Below are 21756 nucleotides of genomic sequence, written 5' to 3' on the forward strand. Positions count from 1 at the left end.
CATTCACCAGGTTCTTAGTGTCTACTATATGCCAGGTACCTTGCAGTCTCTTGGGGATAGAATGACAATGCAGAAGCAAGTATATAAATAAAGCAAGTATTTTCAAAGAATGATATAATCTATAAAAAAGAAAGCACAATGACATAAAAAAGAGTAACTGCAAAGAATTTTATTTTGAGGGGGCACTCAGGAAATGCCTGTCCCAAAAGCTGGTATTTGATCCTGAATAGCAAAAATAAAACTTAAGGAAGGAGACCTAAAAGGGAAAGCAATTCAAGTAGAGGAAACTGCTGGCACTGACAATGAAAACAAGTTCAGCATCTTTGAAGTCCAGGAGTTTGGTGATCAAGGGGAGTATGCTATAATACAAGGTCAGAGATGCGGGCAGGTTTCCATAGGACACACAGGTCATCAGATCCCACAATCAGTTGTCTAGAAGACTTTGAACCTCAGGAGAGAAGACTGAGATATGGATAAAAATATGGGCATCATCTATCTACAGGCGGCATTTGAAATTATGGGAGACAAGGAGAACATATGAAAAGATAAAAGGACAACACGAAGTACACGGGAAAATTTAACATTTAACAAGTGAGCAAAAGAAGAAAAATCATAAATAGTGATAAACAAAATGATCAGAAAATTAGGAGGATGAAACGGAGATTGCAATGTCTTAGATTAAAGGGGAACAGGGAGTTGCAAGAAAAAGAGAATGATCAACAGAGATAAGTGTCATGAATAACAGGACAAAAAATGTTTCTAATACAAAATGTCAGTGAAGATCATTGGTGAATTTTTCTTATGCAGTTTATTAGAAGTAGTAGAAACAAAATCTACTTGCAGTAGAGTGAATGGGAACATCTAAATGCAATAGAGTAAAGTAGACATAGTCAATGACAACTCTTTTTCCAAGGTATTTGCTTTAGAGGAGAGAAAAATTGAACTGGGAGCATTTTTTAATAATAGAAATCTGAATATATACTATAGGTTCTGAGGGAGGAGTTAGTAGAAACAAAAAGCAGGAGAAGAGACAAACAAGAACAGCCAGGCCCAACAGAAAACTGAAAGATCAGATCACCCCCCAGCAACTGGAAGGATTAGTTTTGAATGTGAGACATAATTTTCTTTAGACTGTAGCCATTTGAGACACCTAATAATCTTCATGTGAATAAACTGGGATTATGAAATAAAAAGACACCATCTCTATAAACCCAAAGAAATTTATAAAACTCTTAATGGTAAAATCTCATGCTGTGTTGTACTACAAAAGTTTTAGGTTTGTTGTTGTTTTGAGAAAAGCACTAAGGAACTTGGCTTCTTAGCATCCTTAAAATCTTATTATTTATATGATTACCTCCTATACCTATCTATGAAATTTTTACCTATTAGGCAATTTACTGGCCAAATATTTTGGTGACTCATTTCCACAATTTCAGTTCTTCATTTTTTAATCATACATTCAAAATGGTTTCATCACACACGTGAAAATTTTACTTTTCTCTCTACCCCTGAAACCAAAAAATGCTTCCTTTTAAATCCCTAGAAGGTTCTCTGAAAGCACTGTTTTAAATGTTAAGATTGACCAAGAGAGTGATGGGAATGACTGATGATCTAAATTCCAACCCTTAGATAATACACCATAAGAATAAAGGAAATAATGGCAAATTCACAGAAATACAATATGTAGCATGGAGAGAATATATATCTATTAAAATATTGCTAATGTTTGTGGTTAATGAAAAACAGGAAAGGTTGACTGTTTGTTCAATTCAATTCCTGGCCCCAAAAGTTCTATATCTTGTTGGACTTACCATGAACCTCTTAAGTGTAATTGTTCAACAACCTCTTAACTTGTCATTTTTCTGAACTTCTTCCCCAAAAATCTCATCTTTTAAGTTTTAGAAGACACAATGTTTTGAAGTTTACGGTACTTGCTTTTTTTTGCATATATTGTAATAACTGCTAGGGTCACTCCGTACTAGTCAAAGTATGATTCAGACTACTTCACGGATATTGCTAGAGTAGGCAGACATGAACAGGGCAGGAGAGGGCCCTCCACCCCAGGAATGTCAGGCAAGACCAGGTGATGGTCCGGTGGCTGTTAAACTATCTTTCGAAAATAATAATTGGCGGCAGTTGGTGAAAGGCAACAGCAGTCTCCCAACAGATAGAAAACACCTGAAGCTGGTGATCAGGCGCTTACCAATAAGATCTCAGGAATTGGGCAAGTGGGCTCAAGCATGTGCATAAGACGCAAAATTGCAGTTTGACTGGTATATGACCTTCCCCTAGGAACACTCAGTAAGAAAAAATGCCTCCAGTGAGCATGTGCACAATTTCAGTAAACACACTGCGCATGCGGCCCCTCCCGAGCGCCAGCAGGCCACTGTGCCGGAAGACAGCCGGCCCCAAGGGAAGAATCAGGGGAGAAGAAATAGAAACCCCGGAACCATACCAATGTATATAACCTCAAGTAAAGGGCCAAATGAGGCAGCTGGATCTGTGAAGGTGCCTGCTTGGCCCTATTCCAAGTGTACTTTCTTTCCTTCCTGCTCTGAAACATTTTAATAAACTTTCACTCCTGTTCTAAAACTTGACTTGGTCTCATACTGACTTATGCCCCTCAGCCAAATTCTTTCCTGTGAGGAGGCAGGAATCAAGTCGCTGCAAGCCTGTTAGATTTGCCACTGCTAACAGTTTCAGATGACAGGCTTAGCGGTGCAGGACTTACTATCTTTTGTGAAAAGGTCTTAGGCATTCGGTGTATTATTATTACTGTTGTTTTTAGTTTGCAGGAATACAAATGATAGAAGCTGCGAACCTGACAAAATAGCATCAACATAAAATTTCTAATAGTTTGAATTTTAACTTACCAGACACTCTTTCAAAATGAATTGTAAGAGAACAGCTTTCTTTTTAATTTAACAAGCATTTATGTAGCACCGGTTATGTGCAAGGTACTGTTTTTAGCACTTTTCAAATATTAACTCATTTAAATCATTATGACAACAGTATGAGGTATGTATTGTTGTTATCAATACAGATGGTACATCTGGAGTTAGGAGAAGTTAAATACTTTGCCCAACCTTACATATCTAGTAAATGCTTTTGGGGTCCAGAACTAAAATATGGTCCTTTGGCATGTGGAGTGCTTTGAATTAGAGGAAACTGCAAGGCCTCAGAAATAAACCTCAGAACCAAAATCTCTCTCTGACCTTTCCCACCAGCCTGTCTCTCTGACCCCCTTTCATTCCCAAGGCACCCATAGGGGATTTCTCTGAAGTTTCTTTTTTTGTTGTTTAAGGGAACTTCATCCAGAAGAAATGCATTGTCTTAAAAGTCCTTCCCTAGGAATCTTGTCAAACAACCAGGAAAAATTAACCACTGGAAAAAAGAAACGACTATAAGTCATTACCAAACCCAGAAAGACATTTCATCTATTCTTCTGAAAGCAGCTCCTAGGGATTACCTGAGATACTTTACCTGCATAATAACACCATTTTTCTTCACACTAAAGCTCCACCCTTCACGTTCTTCACCACCTCCCTCAGAACTCAGAGGAACTTTCTCCCAGGCCATTGTTCCTTGGGTACACTCATTTCTCCTAAAAATCACTTACTATCCCTCCATTGTCTACATGCCCCATTTCCTTTCCCCTGCAAAGAGGGTATATAAACCTCACCATCTGGACCTTCTACAAGTCTCGTTTTATATGCCCCCCATGCTTATACACATTAATACATTTCTATGCATTTTATTGTAAGTTCATATTAGTAAACATTAGGAGAGGGAGAAAGATTAGCTTTCCCTTTGCTCCTACATCACCAAGATTCACTCTGAGAAAATCTGGCTTTAAAAGATAGTGAACTCAGCACTAAGCTGAGTCTTTGCCAAACAAAGTAAGTAAGCTCTTAAAGAAGTAGCAGAGAGAAGCATTGAGAAGAAAGTTTCCTGTGTCTGGACTAGGAAAACTTGACTAAAGCTCTATATTTCACTTTTCTTTGGGGGTTCTCTCTTTTGATCACTGGTAACAATGTAGGAGATCAAATTATGCCCTCCAAAATATGACTGGAGAAGACCAGAATATGCCACCCTAAAATACAGCTATAGGAGACCAGAATACACCACTCAAAAATATGCCCCTTTGGCATAAGGATTATTTTGAGTCAATTTATTTGACAAACTGCAGACACAGTAGAAGTTCAGAAAACAAAGTAGAAAGGACCCTTTTCTATGGAAAATTTATATCTACAAAGGAAATCTCCATTTGTAAGTGTATCTCCCTGTCTTCTCAGGAATAGAAGGATCACTAAGTCACCAGAAACTCTTATCCATGAAGAAGGCACTGACTTAAATCAACATAACAAATCTTATCCTGGTTTACTGTGATTTTACCTCCCCATTACTGCTCCCCTGTCCAAAACTCTTCTTTCTTTGCTGCAGCTGAAGATGGTATTTTAACCTAAACTCAAAGCTACCTCTTTGAGATTTACTCATTCCCTAGGTATGTCCAATGTATACATGAGGTACATGTTAGTAAATTACTGTTTGCTTTTCTCTTGCTAATCTCTTCTGTTACTGGAGTCTGTCTCAACTAAGAACTATGAAGGGTAGAAGGAAAATTATTTTTCCTGCCCTATAGCAACAATGGCATGCTGTTCCCTGTCTAAAATTCTGCCCAGCCAATGACAGAATTAAACCTTTCTTTGCTTCTACTTTGTATAAAAAAGGTAGGCTAGCATTTCTGAAATATAATTTATAATAGCAAAGCATTAAAAAGGGAAATTAGAAATGAAAGCAAATTCAAGTGACATAAAATGATAAGTGGAAAAATACACATATCTGATTCAAAAATGACTGACAAGCTTATCACATTCATAGACCTTGTTGTAGCCCATCTTTATTTTCCTTTGACTAGGTTGTCATGCTGAATAACTCTAAGCCTTCTCAATTATTGAGTACACTACTTTACTAAAGGGTTCCATTGATGGGAACTTATTTCATCAATTTACCAATTTTTTACTTATAGCCTCCTAAGAAAATAAAAAGAGATTTTCCTCTATCACTTAAAAGCGCCATTCAGTTTCCTACATAGGTTTTGAGGGATACTTGCCTGACAGGACTGTAACTATTGGAAATACTACCAACTATCTAAGCTGTAGTATGTTGTCCATAATATATATAATACTATTTAGTAACCATGCAAGAAAGATTACATGTATAGTAACAGGAAGATTTGTCTGCTAAAAACTTTTTTCTATAAGTGAGAAATTATATTCAGAAGTTTTATTTTGCTATTTATAAATTTAAAATATGTTCACAGGAAAAAGAAATACCTAAGTAGTAATTTTCTAGGCTGTAATTTTCCGAAGAAAGCAGCCACTTAGCATTTACAATCAGAAAGCCAAAATTACATCTACTAATGAATAGCAACAATGAATGTATTACATTTTTATTAAATGTGTTCCATAAAAATATTTTATAAGGACGTCTATAGTCATACAGACAAATCTATGAACTGCATTTGTTAAGTTTAAAAAATTGAGACATCTCTAAGAAATGCCTCTAAGAAATATGTGACATTACGTAAGTCTAGTTTTGATTCTATGGAAGTAAATAAAATAACCAAAATTTTGTTACCAATTCATCACCAGGAAGGGCAAATGTTCACCTTAATATCTGACGTATGCAACTGATAAATAAAAATAAAAGCAAACAAAAACATAAAGTGGAGAAAGCACACCCTATTCAACAAATGGTGCTGGGACAATTGGCAAGCCACACGTAGAAGAACGAGACTGGATCCTCATCTCTCACCTTATACAAAAATCAAATCAATAGAGATCAAAGACTTAAATCTAAGTTCTGAAACCATAAAAATTCTAGAAGATAACATCAGAAAAACTCTTCTCGACATTGGCTTATGCAAAGAGTTCATGACTAAGAACACAAAAGCAAATGCAACAAAAACAAAGACAAATAGATAGGACCTAAGTAAACTAAAAGGCTTTCACACAGCAAAAGAAATAATCAGCAGAGTTAATGGACAACCCACACAGTGGGAGGAAATATTTGCAAACTATGCATCCGACAAAGGAACTCAATCTACAAGGAACTCAAACAAATCAGCAAGAAGAAAAACAAACAATCCCATCAAAAAGTGGGCAAAGGACATGAATAGACAATTCTCAAAAGAAGATGTACAAACTGCCAACAAACATGAAAAAATACTCAATATCACTAATTATCAAGGAAATGCAAATCAAAACCACAATGCAATACCACCTTACTCCTGCAAGAATGGCCATAATTAAGAAATGAATCATAAATGTTGGTGTGGATGTGGTGAAAAGCGAACATTTATACTGCTGGTGGGAATGTAAACTAGTACAACCACCATGGATAACAGTATGGAGATTCCTTAAGGAACTAAAAGGAGAACTACCACTTGATCCAACAATCCCACTACGGGGTATCTATCTACCCAGAGGAAAAGATGTCATTATTTGACACTTGCACATGCATGTTTATAGCACCACAATTTGCGATTGCAAAACAATATGGAACCAGTCCAAATGCCCATCAACTAATAAGCGGATAAAGAAAATGTGACATATATATATATATAACATTTATATCACATTTACATTATATGTGTGTGTGTGTGTGTGTGTGTATAGAATGCTACTCAGCAATAAAAAGGAACAAAATAATGGTATTTGCAGCAATCTGGAGTTGGAGACCATTATTCTAAGTGAAGTAATTCAGGAATGGAAAACCAAACATCACATGTTCTCACATAACTGGTGGCTAAGGTATGAGGACTAACAACATAAGAATGATATAATGGACTTTGGGAACTGAGTGGGGAAGGATGGGAGGGTAGTGAGTGATAAAAGAGTACACATTGAGTACCGTGTACACTGCTCGAGCGATGGGTGCACCAAAATCTCAGAAATCACCACTAAAGAACTTCCCCCATGAAACCAAACACCACCTGTTCCCCAAAAACTATTGTTATAAAAATAAAAATTAAATAAAATCTAAATACCCCAACCTACTGAACAGACGCCCTCATGGCCAAGCTTACCCCAGAGAAACCTTAAAACTGAGATCCCGACTATGATGACGAGATGGGAGGCTGGACACACTTCCCTCCTTCACTACCATTAATCTTTCTTCCCTAAGGGTAAAACAGAAGCCAGCCCTTTTTAAAGACCCACTCCACTGCTGATATCAACTAACTATCTGATGCTGCTCCTCCCTTTCTGTTTAGACATAACAACTAACCAGCATTCCTTCCTGATAAGAGACCACCAACCACGGAGTAGTTCTGGCCAGTCCAGAGTATGCTCAGTGAGGATTTCTATGTCATCTGCTTCACCTTTTGACATCAGAGGGCTGAAAACTCCACCCTTGGATTGTGCTAACATGGCCATTTTTTGTACATGAGTCCCATACTGAGGCATGAAGTTCAGTTGCACATGTGCATGTTTCTGCTTTCATAAATTTCATGACTCCTATAGCTTATTTAATATGTGTCTTTGACCACCTCATTCAGCATAAATCCCTGTCATTCTTACCACCCTCAAAGTGCATGTCTTGGTCAGAGGCTATGTTTCCCAGCCTGCAGGATGGCCACCTTGCAAGCTGTAACTCTTTATAAAAAATAGTTTCGGCCAGGGGCGGTGACTCATGCCTGTAATCCCAACACTTTGGGAGGCCCAGGCAGGTAGATCACCTGAGGTCAGGAGTTCGAGACCAGCCTGGCCAACATGGTGAAACCCCATCTCTACTAAAAATACGAAAATTAACGTGGTGGCATATGCCTGTAGTCCCAGCTACTTGGGAGGCTGAGGCAGGAGAATCGCTTGAACCCAGGAGGCAGAGGCTGCAGTGAGACGGGATCATGCCACTGCACTCCAGCCTGGACTACAAGAGCAAAACTCTGTCTCTTAAAAAAAAAAGTCTCCTCTACCTTTTTCTAAATTTATATATTGTGTTTTTATGTTAACATATTTAACAAGATTTTAAAGCAATCTAAGGGGTGATTTACTTTTGCATAGTTTAGCAATATATTAATATATTCACTTTTATTTTTTAATGTACAAGTATTTTACAATATTTTAATAATAGAAGAATACAATTCATTTAAAATTATTGGTGTATACATTAAAATGACCTTCACATTTAGATTTAACATTCCATTGCTTCTAACCAAAAATATTGGAGAGAAAGTAAGAGGTGAAATGTGGAAAAACTCAAAAATACCTGCCTTTATAGATAAATGTCAAGGAAACTTGAACTTTTCTACATAACAATAACACAATGACTTTTAAAGTTTCCTCTGGAATCTCCCTCACACGTTAACTATATGGTCCTAAATTGATGTGCTTTAAAATGGTCAAGGGTTGAAGCAAAGAACAGAAGTTTTGTTCACAACTTCTCATGCAGCCTTCAACTGCTATAATTTCCTAAGGACAGATTATGGATAAGGAAAACTTGTAGGGCCTCAAACCAGTGCTGGCATTTGTACATCATGAATCAAAATGAATTTTGAGGAGTAAACACATTCTTTACAAAGAGTTGAAAAGCAACTATGCTGAGTAGAGAGAGAAGCTTTTTCCTTGACTGTTACCACAGAAAATAGCATGGATAATGCCAGATTTTGTACATTTGCTTATTTTTTAAATTTAGAATAAAGAGACCAAAAGGGTTGGAAACAGAATTTCCAAATCCAAAATGTATAGACTTACTGGTACATGCCATAGAAGGTGGGTCTTTTTCAGCTCGGAAATAACCCTTTTCACACTGACAGACAGAAGTTGCTTCCACGTATGTTAAACTGTGTGGAGGGCATTTAGAACATTTTGTGTTCCCAGCAAAAGCTTTATAGAATCCTGGTCTGCAAGCTGTAAAGAGAGAAAAAAAAATTAGTTATTATTGCTAGGATTATTTTACTTGTACATGTACAATATACTTTAATGTATATACACATTGGAACTCAGAGTACAGTGTTACACATATAGAGAGAAGTCATATATATTAAGATTAACAAATGAAATTAGTTATTGAGAGTTAATAAAACCACAATACAATCATATTTTAGCTGAGGCTGCTAATTTTTTAAATCATACCTCAAGCATACACAGATACACACACACACATTCACACGGGCACATGCACACAAAATATCAGTGCTTACCTAAGAATGGGGATGCCCATAACTGACAGTAAGGAAAATGATTTTGTATCATTACCAGAGATGGCATTAAGTAACATTAAATCACACTGCTCAAAATGTATTTACATTCTATTTTCCCTTCAGTTCTTGTGAGTAGACAAGAAGAAAATTCTGATTTGGTGAAAGTATGTCTTTGACACCTTTCTTAGTGGCTAAATTTTCTTTTGTATATGCTTTAACTCTATTTTTTTTGATAGTTTATGTTTACTTTTACAGTAATATTTTTAGAAATGATCTAGGAATTCAAAAGAAGCAAAATTATCAATTCCACACAGTAAAATTACTATCAAGAGGTTGGTTATTCAATATCAACATCGACCGGGAGTGGTGGTACACAAATACACAACAATAGTTTCTTCAATAACTTGTTAATATATAAATAGTATATAGTTAATAAAAAGACTATCATTAAAATATTGTTCTAAAATTTTGAAAATTCAGAATAGATAAATAATATATAAGAAACATCACTAACACTTTCATAATTGAAGTATTGTTTAAAAATATTTAACTACTAAATGTGATCTTATGACAGCAGTTATAAGACAGTGTATCATAAAATATTCAAAAAATCTACCTTATACAGTTTGCCAATAAAATAATTGTTTTCTACTAAAATATGCAGTTTAAAATAACTGAACATATTTGACAGGGTAGGTCTGTTAATAATTAGCCAAAAATTAAAAAGTTGGACCTGAAACTTAAATAAATACCTTTAATCTATAACAATGTTTAAAATTCTAATATACTAGTCAATTTATAGAGAACATACAAATCTAAATGGGGAGCTTACATTCTGAATATTTTGCAATGGTATTTAAAATATTATTTTAAAGGCTTTTTATGTTATTTTGTAGAGCAAGACCATTTAAAATTAATTAGGAATATGTATGCCATAGAACCACAATATAAAAGATATTTATTACATGTACATATATAGAACCCATAAGACACATAAAGAAGAATTATAAGCATATTGTTTTCCTCTTTTAATCAGCCATGCAAATTTCAGCCAAAGACATTGTTCAGAATATAAAGTAGCATGCTTATAACTTAATTTTGTGCCGCAAGACATTGTTACCTTTTCTTTATTTTCTTTGGTAGCTAAAACAAGAATTTAAATTATTGCTTATCTGATGCATTTTTGGTTAATTTTCCACTTCTTAGAATCTTTTCAAAATGCTTAGAACATCTCCTAAGATACTTAGAATAGGCTAGTTATGTTCGGACTGTTCTTGAGAACAGTCTAATAACTAGTCTCTCAGCAACTATTATTGCCTACTTTAATCCATTCTTCAGAGTGATCTTCTAAATATACTGTGTCTAACAGCAATATAAAGTGAGACACATATAAATAATTTTAAATTTTATAGCAGTTACATTAAAATATGAAAAAGAAACAGGTGAAATTATGTTTTAATAACATATTTTATTTAACCCAATATATCCAAAATATTATCATTTCAACATTAAATCAACCATTGAAATATTTTACATTCCTTGGATTTTTAATTTTTTTTTCTCAAAGTATTTGAAATCCCATATGTACTTTAGCAGATCTTAATTCAAACTAACTGCATTTCAAGTGCCCAATAACCTCACATGGCTAGTGAATATCATACTGGATAGCACAATTTTAAACACAGAAATCTATTCATTACATTCTTCTAGTTAAATTTTTTTATAATTTTTCACCATATTAATGTTAAAGTTTAAAATATTTAACTTGGATTACAATGTTGCCCAGGATTTGGCCCTGCCTACCTCTCCAACCACTTCAGATGAAGATACCCTTCCTGTACCTTCTCTGTTAAGGCTTTGGTCTTCTACAGTCTATGGTCAATTCAGTAGCTGACGATCTCCTTCAAACATGTATAAGACTGTGTTATGACTGGACTTACAGCCTTCCATTGGCTTTCTCTTCCTCGGAGAGTAAAAGTTGTTGCCTTGATAATTGCCTCCCAAGCACGGCATGGTTTTGCTCCCCACCCCCGTGACCCTGCTTTTCATTTCCTACCTTTGGTTCCTTCAGATACTTTGCTCTAGCCACCCTGGCCTTTTGCAGAATCCTGGACACCCAAAGTTTGTTCCCACAACCGGGCTTTTTTAACACTTGCTCTTACTCAGCTATCTGGATGGTTTAACCCTTCCTTTATATCAGGTCTTTGTTCAAATGTCACTAAATTAATGAAGCCTTCCCTGATTCCTGCTACACCCTGCTGCAATATTTCATAAGAACTCTCCAAAGAACTTCACATCTGATACACGATGCATTTAATTTTTAAATCATTCCACAGTAAAATGTATGCTCCAATAAGGGAGATCTTTTTTTGTTTTGTTTTCTAAAATGCATTTCCAGGGTCTAGAACAGTGCTAAGCATTATTAGACCCTCAAATGAGGCATATTTGGCAAATAAATGAATGAATTGCCAAAGACCTCCTTTAATTTCTATAGTTTTACCATGCTCTTTCTCCTGCTTTAAGACTTTTTCTCTGTTGAAAAGTCTCTTCCCTGTATCTCAACCCCATGACCCACGTATGTTGCCAGTTCCTCATAACCCCAATGACTCTGTGATTCACTTATCTTTCAGCTCGCACTGCTTTAAGAGGGCCATTCTGACTTCTTAGGTCAAATTTAGTTTCTCAAAGGACCTAGGCCTTTTCTGCATTAGTTAGCCCTTGGTAATTACCTGTTTAATGGCTGTAAGCACCACAAGAGAAGGTTTGCCCAGTGCTTAGTGCTTGTCATAATGTAGGTGCTCAATACATACTTGTTTAATTGAACTGGATAGTGTGTGAGTACTCTGCTAATTAAATTCCTGTAGAAGATTATGCATATCTACGTAATGCATGGTCTGATAATGGCACAATTCATCTTTCTATAGATTTATATGTTTTCTCCTTAATGTATTATAGGTAAGGGATGAAAAGAGACAGTAAATATCTTGAAAGTGATTTAACTGTGTCTGAAAATGATTATTCTAATATTGCAAGATGACCTAGCTATATTAACAACTTTCCATTTGAAATTATTGTTAATGTCAACTTGGATATTACTCCTAATGCAAAAAAATACATATATAAATTGATTTATATATGAAATTGGATATAGGGGCTGCAACTTTCAACTGTCCCTGATTTCAAATATTTTTATACATCAACTTGCCTTTTAAATCCTTAAAATTTTGAACTCATAACGTATATTTGGGTTACTTCAATTTTTCTCTATTTTGATGTTAACATTTAGTATAATATTACATTTAAAAATAAAGAATTCTCTTGTTAGAAAATTACTGTTGAGGCACTCACATTCTCTTACATAGCACACATAAATAGTATACAGCATATACCTCTCAGATCATATCATATTAGATTACAACTATTGTGTCATGTGTTATCTCAGCTTTGTGTAACTGCCACAAGCCAGAGAGGGCCCTCAATATTACAGTATCCACAATGTTGACCATATTTCAGGCACATATTTAGTTTCAGGGTTTTTTTTTTTTTTTTTTTTTTTTTTTGAGAAGGAGTCTGGCTCTGTTGTCCAGGCTGGAGTGCAGTGGTGCGATCTCGGCTCACTGCAAACTCTGCTCCCAGGATCAAGGAATTCTCCTGCCTTAGCCTCCCGAGTAGCTCAGATTACAGGCACCCACCACCACGTCCGACTAATTTTTTTATTTCAATAGAGATAGGGTTTCACCATGTCAGCAGGCTAGTCTCAAACTCCGGCCTCCCAAAGTGCTGGGATTATAGGCATGAGCCACTGTGCCCGGACTTTAGTTTTTATAAACACTGTAAAAATGGAATGAAGGTAAATAAATGGTGAATGCTAATACCTAACATGAGATAATTGCATAAGTATTCTGTGTATCTATTCAATTAGTGGTCTTAGATTTTGTTAGAATTGGGTTTTAAATGGGATATCAGTATTTATGTCTCGAGAACTTTTCAATTTCTTTCTTATATATTCCTTCCTTCTCTACTACTTCCTTACTTTTCTGTTTATATTATAGGATGTGTAAACTTCTTGCTTTCAAGAAACAAATGAGTGAAGATAAGAATGTTTTCCAACATATGTCTATATTCTACAGAATCACGTTGGAAAGCTACAGGTTATCTAACGAAGTGATTTCTATTATTTTGTCCTTTAGAAAAATCTATTTGGGTATAGACCATGCATTACTTTTTTTTTTTTTTTTTCTTGAGACAGAGTATTGCTTTGTCACCAGGCTAGAGTGCAGTGGCAGGATCTTGGCTCACCGCAACCTCCAACTCCCTGGTTCAAGCGAGTATCCTGCCTCAGCCTCCTGAGTTGGGTTTACAGGCACGCACCACTATGCCCATCTAAGTTTTGTATTTTTAGTAGAGCCGAGGTTTCACCATGTTGGCCAGATGGTCTCGATCTCCTGATTTCGTGATCCGCCTGCCTCGGCCTCCCAAAGTGCTGGGATTACAGGCATAAGCCACCACATCCGGCCTGCATTACCTTTTTAATTTCTACTTTTAAGTTTTCCCCCATAATAATAAAGATTTATTATTTAAATCTCTACAACTTTTGGAATAGTGCATTCATCTCAGGTCTGCCTGTCTCTGCTTTCTCCCTGCTCATATCCACTCCACAGTTTCTGCAAGTTACGTTTCTAAATAGCAGGTATGGCCATGCTATTCTCTATTGTCTATAGTAAGAGCTTAGCCTTTTTGCAAAACCAGACCACTGCATTGATTTGTACAGACTGAGTTGGTTAGGCTTTGTGTCCCCACGCAAATCTCATCTTGAATTATAATCCTCATAATCCCCATGTGTCAAGGGAGAGACCAGGTGGATATAATTGAATCATTGGGGTGGTTTCTCCCATGCTGTCCTTGTGATAGTGAGTGAGTTCTCACAAGATCAGGTGGTTTTATAAGGGGCTCTTCCCCCTTCTCTAGGCAATTCTCCTTCCTCTTGCCTTGCAAAGAATGTCCCTTGCTTCCCCTTTGACTTCTGCCATGACTGTAAATTTCCTGAGGCTTCTCAAGACATGTTAAACTGGCAGTCAAACCGCTTTCCTTTATAAATTACCCAATCTTGGGCAGTTCTTTATAGTAGTATGAAAATGGAATACAGTAAGTTGGTACCAAAGAGAGTGGGGTACTGCTATAAAGATACCAAAAGCGTGGAAGCGTCTTTGGAAATGGGTAACAGGCAAAAGTTGGAACAGTTTGGAGGGCTCTGAAGAAGACAGGAAGATGTGGGGAAGTTTGGATCTTTCTAGAGACTTGGAGGGCTCAGAAGAAGACAGGAAAATGTGGGAAAGTTTGGAACTTCTAAAGGCTTGTTGAGTGACTCAGACCAAAACGCCGACAGTGATATGGACAATTAAGTCAAGGCTGAGGTGGGCTCAGATGGAGATAAGGAGCTTATTGTGCACTGGAATAAAGGTGACTCTTGCTATGCTTTAGCAAAGAGACTGGTGGCATTTTGCTCCTGTCCTAGAGATCTGTGGAACATTGAACTCATGAGAGATGATTTAGGGTACCTGGCAGAAGAAATTTCTAAGCAGCAAAGCATTCAAGATGTTACTTGGGTGCTCTTAAGAGCATTCAGTTTGATACATTCACAAAGAGACAGTTTGAAATTAGAACTTATGTTTAAAAGGGAAGTAGAGCAAAAAATTTTGGAAAATTTGCAACCTGATAATACAATAGAAAAGAAAAACCCATTTTCTGGGGAGAAATTAAAGCTGGCTGCAGGAATTTGCATAACTAACAAGGAGCTGAATGTTAACTGCCAAGACAATGGAGAAAATATTTCTGGCGCATTTCAGAGATATTCACGGCAGTACTTCCCATCACAAGTCTGGAGGCCTAGGAGGGAAAAAATGGTTTCATTGGCTGGGCCCAGGGCGCAGCTGCTCTGTGCAGTCTTGGGACATGGCACCCTGCACCCTAGTCACTCCAGCTTCAGCCATGCATAAAAGGGGCCAAGGTACAGCTTGGGCCATTGCTTCAGAGGTTGCAATCCCCAAGCATTGGCAGCTTCCATGTGCTGTTGGGCCTGCAGGTGCACAGAAGACAAGAATTGAGCCTTGGGAGCTTCTACCTAGATTTCAGAGGATGTATGGTAATGCCTGGATTAACATTTAGAATACTATTTCATTATACAGCAGACGTCTGATGCAGGGGCAGAGCCCTCATGGAGAACGTCTACTAGGGCAATGAAGAGGGAAATGTAGGGTTTGAGCCCCCACACAGAGTCTCCACTTGGGCACTGCCTAGTGGCGCTGTGAGAAGAGGGCCACCATCCACTAAATGCCAGAGTGGTAGGCAACCGACAGCCTGCACCATGTGCCTGGAAAAGCCAGAGACACTCAATGCCAGCCCATAAAAGCAGCCAGGAGTGGGGTTGTACCCTGCAAAGCCACAGGGGTAGAACTTTCCAAGACTGTGGGAGCCCACCTCTTGCATCAATGTGACCTAAAGTGAGACAGGAGTCAAAGGAGATCATTCTGCAGCTTTAAGATTTGACTGCCACACTAGATTTCAGACTTACATGAGGCCTGGAGCCCTTTTGTTCTGGCAAATTTCTCCCATTTGGAATGGGTGCATTTATCTAATGTCTGTACCTCTATTGTATCTAGAAACTAATTCACTTGCTCCTGATTTTACAGGCTTATAGGTTGAAGGGACTTGCCTTTTCTCAGATGAGATTTGGACTTTGAATTTTGGGTTAATGCTGAAAAGAATTAAGACTTTGGGGGACAGTTGGGAAGGCATGCTTGGTATCATAATGTGAAAGGGATATGATATTTGGGTGGGGCCAGGGGCAGAATGATTTGGCTAGGCTATTTATCCCCAATCAAGTCTCACCTTGAATTACAATCCCTATAATCCCTATGTGTCAAGGGAGAGACCAGGTGGAGTTAATTGAACCATGGGGGTGATTTCCCTCATGCTATTCTCATGATAGTGAGTGACTTCTCACAAGATCTGATGGTTTTATAAGGGGCTCTTCCTACTTTGCTAGGCACTTCTCCTTCATTGTGTCTTGTGAAAAAGGTGCCTTGCTTCCCTTTTGCCTTCTGCCATATTTGTAACTTTCCTAAGGATTCCCCAGCCATACTGAATTGTGAGTCAATTAAACCTCTTTCTTTAAATAAATTACCTTGTCTCAGGCAGTTCTTTATAGCAGTAAGAAAATGGACTAATACTGGCCGGGCATTGTGGCTCACGCCTCTAATCCCAGAACTTTGGGAGGCTGAGGCAGGTGGATCAAGAGGTCAGGAGATCGAGATCATCCTGGCTAACACAGTGAAATCCCGTCTCTACTAAAAATACAAAAAAATTAGCCAGATGTGGTGGTGGGTTCCTGTAGTCCCAGCTACTCGGGAGGCTGAGGCAGGAGAATGGCGTGAACCCAGGAGGCGCAGCTTGCAGTGAGCCGAGATCACGCCACTGCACTCTAGCCTGGGCAAGAGAGTGAGACTCCATCTCAAAAAAAAAAAAAAAAAAAAAGAAAAGAAAGAAAGAAAGAAAGAAAGAAAGAAAGAAAGAAAGAAAGAAAGAAAGAAAGAAAGAAAGAAAGAAAATGGACTAATACACAGACTGAGAGCTAAGAATGACTTTACATTTTTTTTTTCAAGATTGGGTCTCACTGTTTCATTCAGGCTACAGTGCAGTGGCGTGATCACAGCTTACTGCAGCCTCCACCTCCCATGCTCAGGTGGTCCTCCCACATCAGCCTTCCAAGTAGCTGGGACTACAGGCATGCACTACCATGCCCAGCTAATTTTTGTATTTTTTGTAGACAGGGGGTTTTGCCATATAGTTCAGGCTGGTCCCACTCTTCTGTGCTTCAGTGATCTGCCTTGCCTCAGTCTGCCAAAGTACTGAGACTACAGGCATGAGCATCTGCACCCAGCCTTTATATTTTTAAATAATTATTTAAGTATATGAGATTCTAGATTTTTGACTCAGACTTCAGAGTCTGAAGTATATACTCTATGGCTTTTCACAGAAAACGTATGCCAATATCTGGTTTCTAGAATAAAGTCCAAATTGAGATTAGCATTTAAGTTCCTTAAGAGATGGACTCACATCTATTTTTCCAAACTCACCTTCCACTGCTACAGAAATTTTATGCTTTTTGCCACTCCCTACATGGACCATATTATTTTCTCACAGCTTTACTGAAGTATAATTGGCATACACAAAACTTCAAATAAAGCATACGATTGGGTATTGTGATAAATCTACACAACTGTGAAAACTTTGCACAATCAAGACAGTGAATATATCTGTTAATCCCAGAAGTTTTCTTATACCTCTTCATTTTTGGGTATTTCCATTTTTATACTTAAAGTATGTTTCTTGGAAGCAGCACATACCTGGGTCTTATAAGAAAAATACTATTTGACAATCTCTGCCATTTAATTTGGGTATTTAGATCATTTATATTTAATGTGATTAATGATATTCTTAGGTTTAATTCTACCTTGCTATTTGCTTAGCATTTGTCCTATGTCTTTGTTATTTTCCTCTTTTCCTATGTTATTTTAGAAAAGCAACATACTTTTTATGATGTTTTATCTTCTTTGTTGAATTTTTTTTATTTGTAGAATTTAGGTGAGCACTCACAGAGAACCTCTGCACCTCTCTGGAGTTGTCTTTTGGAAAGTCCTTTTCTCTGTCATACTGACATTGTGAAATCTCACTACCCTGATTTCCCTGAACTCTCAGATCTGTCTTCTCAATTAATAGTCCATTAAGGAGTTTATAAGGTTTTATCAAGATCCTTTCTCCCTGTGCCAGGGCCTAAAAATTTACTCTAAACAGTAAGTTGGGGCAATTGTAGGACTTTCCTCTTTCAATTATTATCTCTTGGTTATCTGATGTCTCATGTCTTAAATATTTTTTTCCCACATATTTTAAATGAGTTTTCTTATCTCAGATAGCAGATGTTACTCCATCTTGATCAAAAGTAAAAATCAGACTGCTTGAGTCATCCTAAATTCTTATTTTTCTGTCTTCATATTTCACTGTCTTCTATAATGTCCTTTTCCTATCTACTATATCTAGTTTCTCAAAGACATACTTAAATAACTTATTTTAAAGTGCAATGTAATACTACCACCTCTACCAGAATATTTAAGATGAAATAAACACACAATACCAAATGTTTCTGAGAATATGGAGCAATATGAACTGTAAAATATTACTGGAGGAGTTTAAGTTGGTGCTACCACTTTAGAGAACTGTTTGGCAGTACTTACTATAGATGAACATAGGCCTACAATTTGATATAACAATCCCACTCCTTGCTATATGCCCAACAGAAAAGCATGAGATGAAAGGGGCCAACCCCCTGCAGTAGCCATACTAATTCCCATTGCTACGTGAGTTATTGATCCTCCATTTGATTTTCATTTTCTGAAATTTGTTGACATTGATATGGTTTACATGTCTGTCTTCTTGAAATCTCATGTTGAAATGTGATTCTCAGTGCTGGAGGTGGGGCCTGGTGGGAGATGACGGGATCATGGAGGTGGATTCCTCATGAATGGTTTAGAAGCATCCCCTGTTTATAAATGAGTTCTTGCTCAGTTAATTCATGCAAGACAAGGTTATTTAAGAGTCTAGGACCACAACTTCCCCACCCCGTGCTTGCTCACACCATGGGATGTGCAGGCTCCCCTTCTCCTTCTACCATAATTAAAAGTTTCCTGAGCCCCCTCACCAGAAGCAGATGCTGGAGCCATGTTTGTGCTGCCAGAAGAATCATGAGCCAATTAAACATCTTTTCTTTATAAATTACCCATCTCAGGTATTTCTTTATAGCAATAAAGAAATGACCTAATACAGACATTGACTTTTCTCACCAGAGGTATTTTCTTTTCCCTTTCCCTTTTGCTCTGTTCTTGTTAGAGTAAACATTCTATATACCCTTATTCCTGTTAGTGAATTGTCAAAAAGGAATAGAGGTAAACTGATATGTTCAATAAACTATGTTTAACAAAAAGCTTTTACCTTCCTAAATTTCAGATCATATAATTTGAGGAAGTATATTCAGTCAAGAATAATCAAATTACAAACATAGCCTTATTGCTGAAATATGTTTTGAAATTTTTATATCAAAATATGTTTATAATTTGAGAAACTTTATGTGATTGCTTAAAATAACAATGAAAATGTCATACATATGGCAAAAGTCAAAGTAAATTTTTAGAGAAGACATATATTAAAGGCAAACTAAATACAAATACAGTGATTGAAACATCACTAATTTTCTTCTTTTTCTTTCTTTTTTTTTTTTTGAGAAGAAGTTTTGCTCTTGTTGCCCAGGCTGGAGTGCAGTGGCACGATCTCAGCTCACTGCAACCTCTGCCTCCCGGGTTCAAGCAATTCTCCTGCCTCAGCTTCCTGAGTAGCCGGGATTACAGGCACCCGCCACCACGCCTGGCTACACTAATTATCTTATAAAACAATTTCCCTTATAGATATTTGAAATTTCATTATCCACAGAAAATTGAAATCAGAATATTGAAGTATTGATTGAAACACAGCTGAAGACTGTGACTTTCAGTCACATACACACACACACACACACACACAAAGCATGTCTCTAATAAAAAATAAGAAATGAATAATCTGTTCTACTCATACTTTCACAATTGAATGGTTAGACTATATATTGTCAGCAGTGTTTTTAGGCTTATCCTTATCATCAGAGAACTGGAAGACAAAAAAATAACACGAAAAATCCTAGCTAGCATATCATGCTGTGTGGTTCTCATTGTTTGATGAAGTATTGAATTGTGTCTTGTGTGTCAGGAACTGATATTAATATAATTGACTGCTTTTCCCTCATGGTGTTCAATAGCCTGTAAGTTTAGATAAACCTGCATGACTTATCAGTAAAATATGTGATCTGCATCATTTCTCAAAATAATAGGATTCTTGAAAGAACTTTCAGAAACTGGCAAAAAATAGTATCATTTATGTTTTCCTAGATACTGCTGTACAATAAATATTGTTGTCAAGTAATTGGCAAAACCAGGGAAGATTAAGGAATTTAAACATAAGAAAACTGCAAAACTTAAGTGTGAATAAACACATATATGTTGTTTCTTCCGAATAACCTGATAGCATCCAATGAAACTCTCAAATTCACCAAATCCAAGTCTATAAATAATAAGGTTGTATATTCAGTTAAGAATAATCAAATTACAAACATATCCTCATTTCTGAAATATGTTTTGAAATTTTTATTTCAAAATATGCTTATAATTTGAGAAACTTTATGTGATTGCTTAATAACAATAAAAATGTCATACATACGGAAAAACTCAAAGTAAATTTTTAGAGAAAGATATATATTAAAGGCAAACTAAATATGAATACAGTGATTGAAATATAACTAATTTTCTTTTATTTTTCTTTTGTTTTTTTTGTTTGTTTGTTTTGAGATGAAGTTTCGCTCTTGTTGCCCAGGCTGGAGTGCAGTGGCACTCCATGCTTTTCTGTTGGGCATATAGCAATAGTACTGTGCTTCAAAATACTGAATCCAACTTTCTTCAAAGGATGTCTACTATAAAGAATACATGAGGCCGGGTGAGGTGGCTCAAGACTGTAATCCCTATCACTTTAGGAGGCCTAGGTGGGTGAATCACTTGTGGTCTGGAGTTTGAGACCAGCCTGGCCAACATAGTGAAACCCTGTCTCTACTAAAAATATAAGAATTAGCTGGGCGTGGTGGCAGGCCCCTGTAATTCCAGCTCCTTGGGAGGCTGAGGCATGAGAATCGCTTGATCCTAGGAGGTGAAGGTTACAATGAGCTGAGATTGCACCACTGCACCCCAGCCCGGGCAAGAGAGTGAGACTCCCTCCCTCTCACACGTACACACAAAGAACACATGAGATTATGATTAGATAATGTATGTAAAAGGGTACTAGTACTAATTCCAATTTCTTACTGTCATCAAATAAATGCTTTAATGAACTTTCCATTGAATAAACAAATAGAAAAACCATTAGACCTACATAAATATACTGCAAGTTACATCAATTTCATCCCACAGAATCAGAGTAAAATGCTCTTGTTCCAGAAAGGACAAACACATGGCATCCTCTTTCTCCCACTTAACTATAAAATCTAGGCAGAATACACAAAGAAGCCATTTGAGGACTCGAAGTAGCAGTAGGCAGATTGGAGAAGACCAAAATGTGAAGTATCGCTGGGCTGATGATAAGTTTACCATTGTTCTCATTCATCTTTCTAATTCTCACTCAACCGTTTCCTGTCCTGAATGAACTGGAAACTTGGAAGTGGACACGAGGCCATTGACAGCTCCAGGACAAGCCTGCTCATTTTAGCTTTAGGAGTGGGAATCAGAATTCGTAATGCTTAGAGAGAATGTGGCAATTCCCCATCCATTTTTTCTTTTCTTGCTTAACTCTTGCCCAGTCCTCAAGCAATCACATAGTAATGGTGGTGGCAGTGGCCAGAAATGGGAACCACAGAAGCCAAAATTCTT

The 21756-nt window shown here is 37.0% G+C and overlaps 1 protein-coding gene across 1 annotated transcript in view; it reads right to left on the reverse strand.

Annotated features, from left to right (window-relative positions):
* Positions 1 to 21756, reverse strand: part of EPHA6 (EPH receptor A6) — a 927196-nt gene that overhangs the window by 509165 nt on the left and 396275 nt on the right. Inside the window, exon 4 of the mRNA XM_015129296.3 lies at positions 8757 to 8912. Within this exon, the coding sequence (XP_014984782.2) occupies positions 8757 to 8912 (156 nt within the window). The remainder of the gene's footprint in view (positions 1 to 8756; positions 8913 to 21756) is intronic.

The sequence above is a fragment of the Macaca mulatta genome, chromosome 2, assembly GCF_049350105.2.
Source record: "Macaca mulatta isolate MMU2019108-1 chromosome 2, T2T-MMU8v2.0, whole genome shotgun sequence".
NCBI lineage: Eukaryota > Metazoa > Chordata > Mammalia > Primates > Cercopithecidae > Macaca > Macaca mulatta.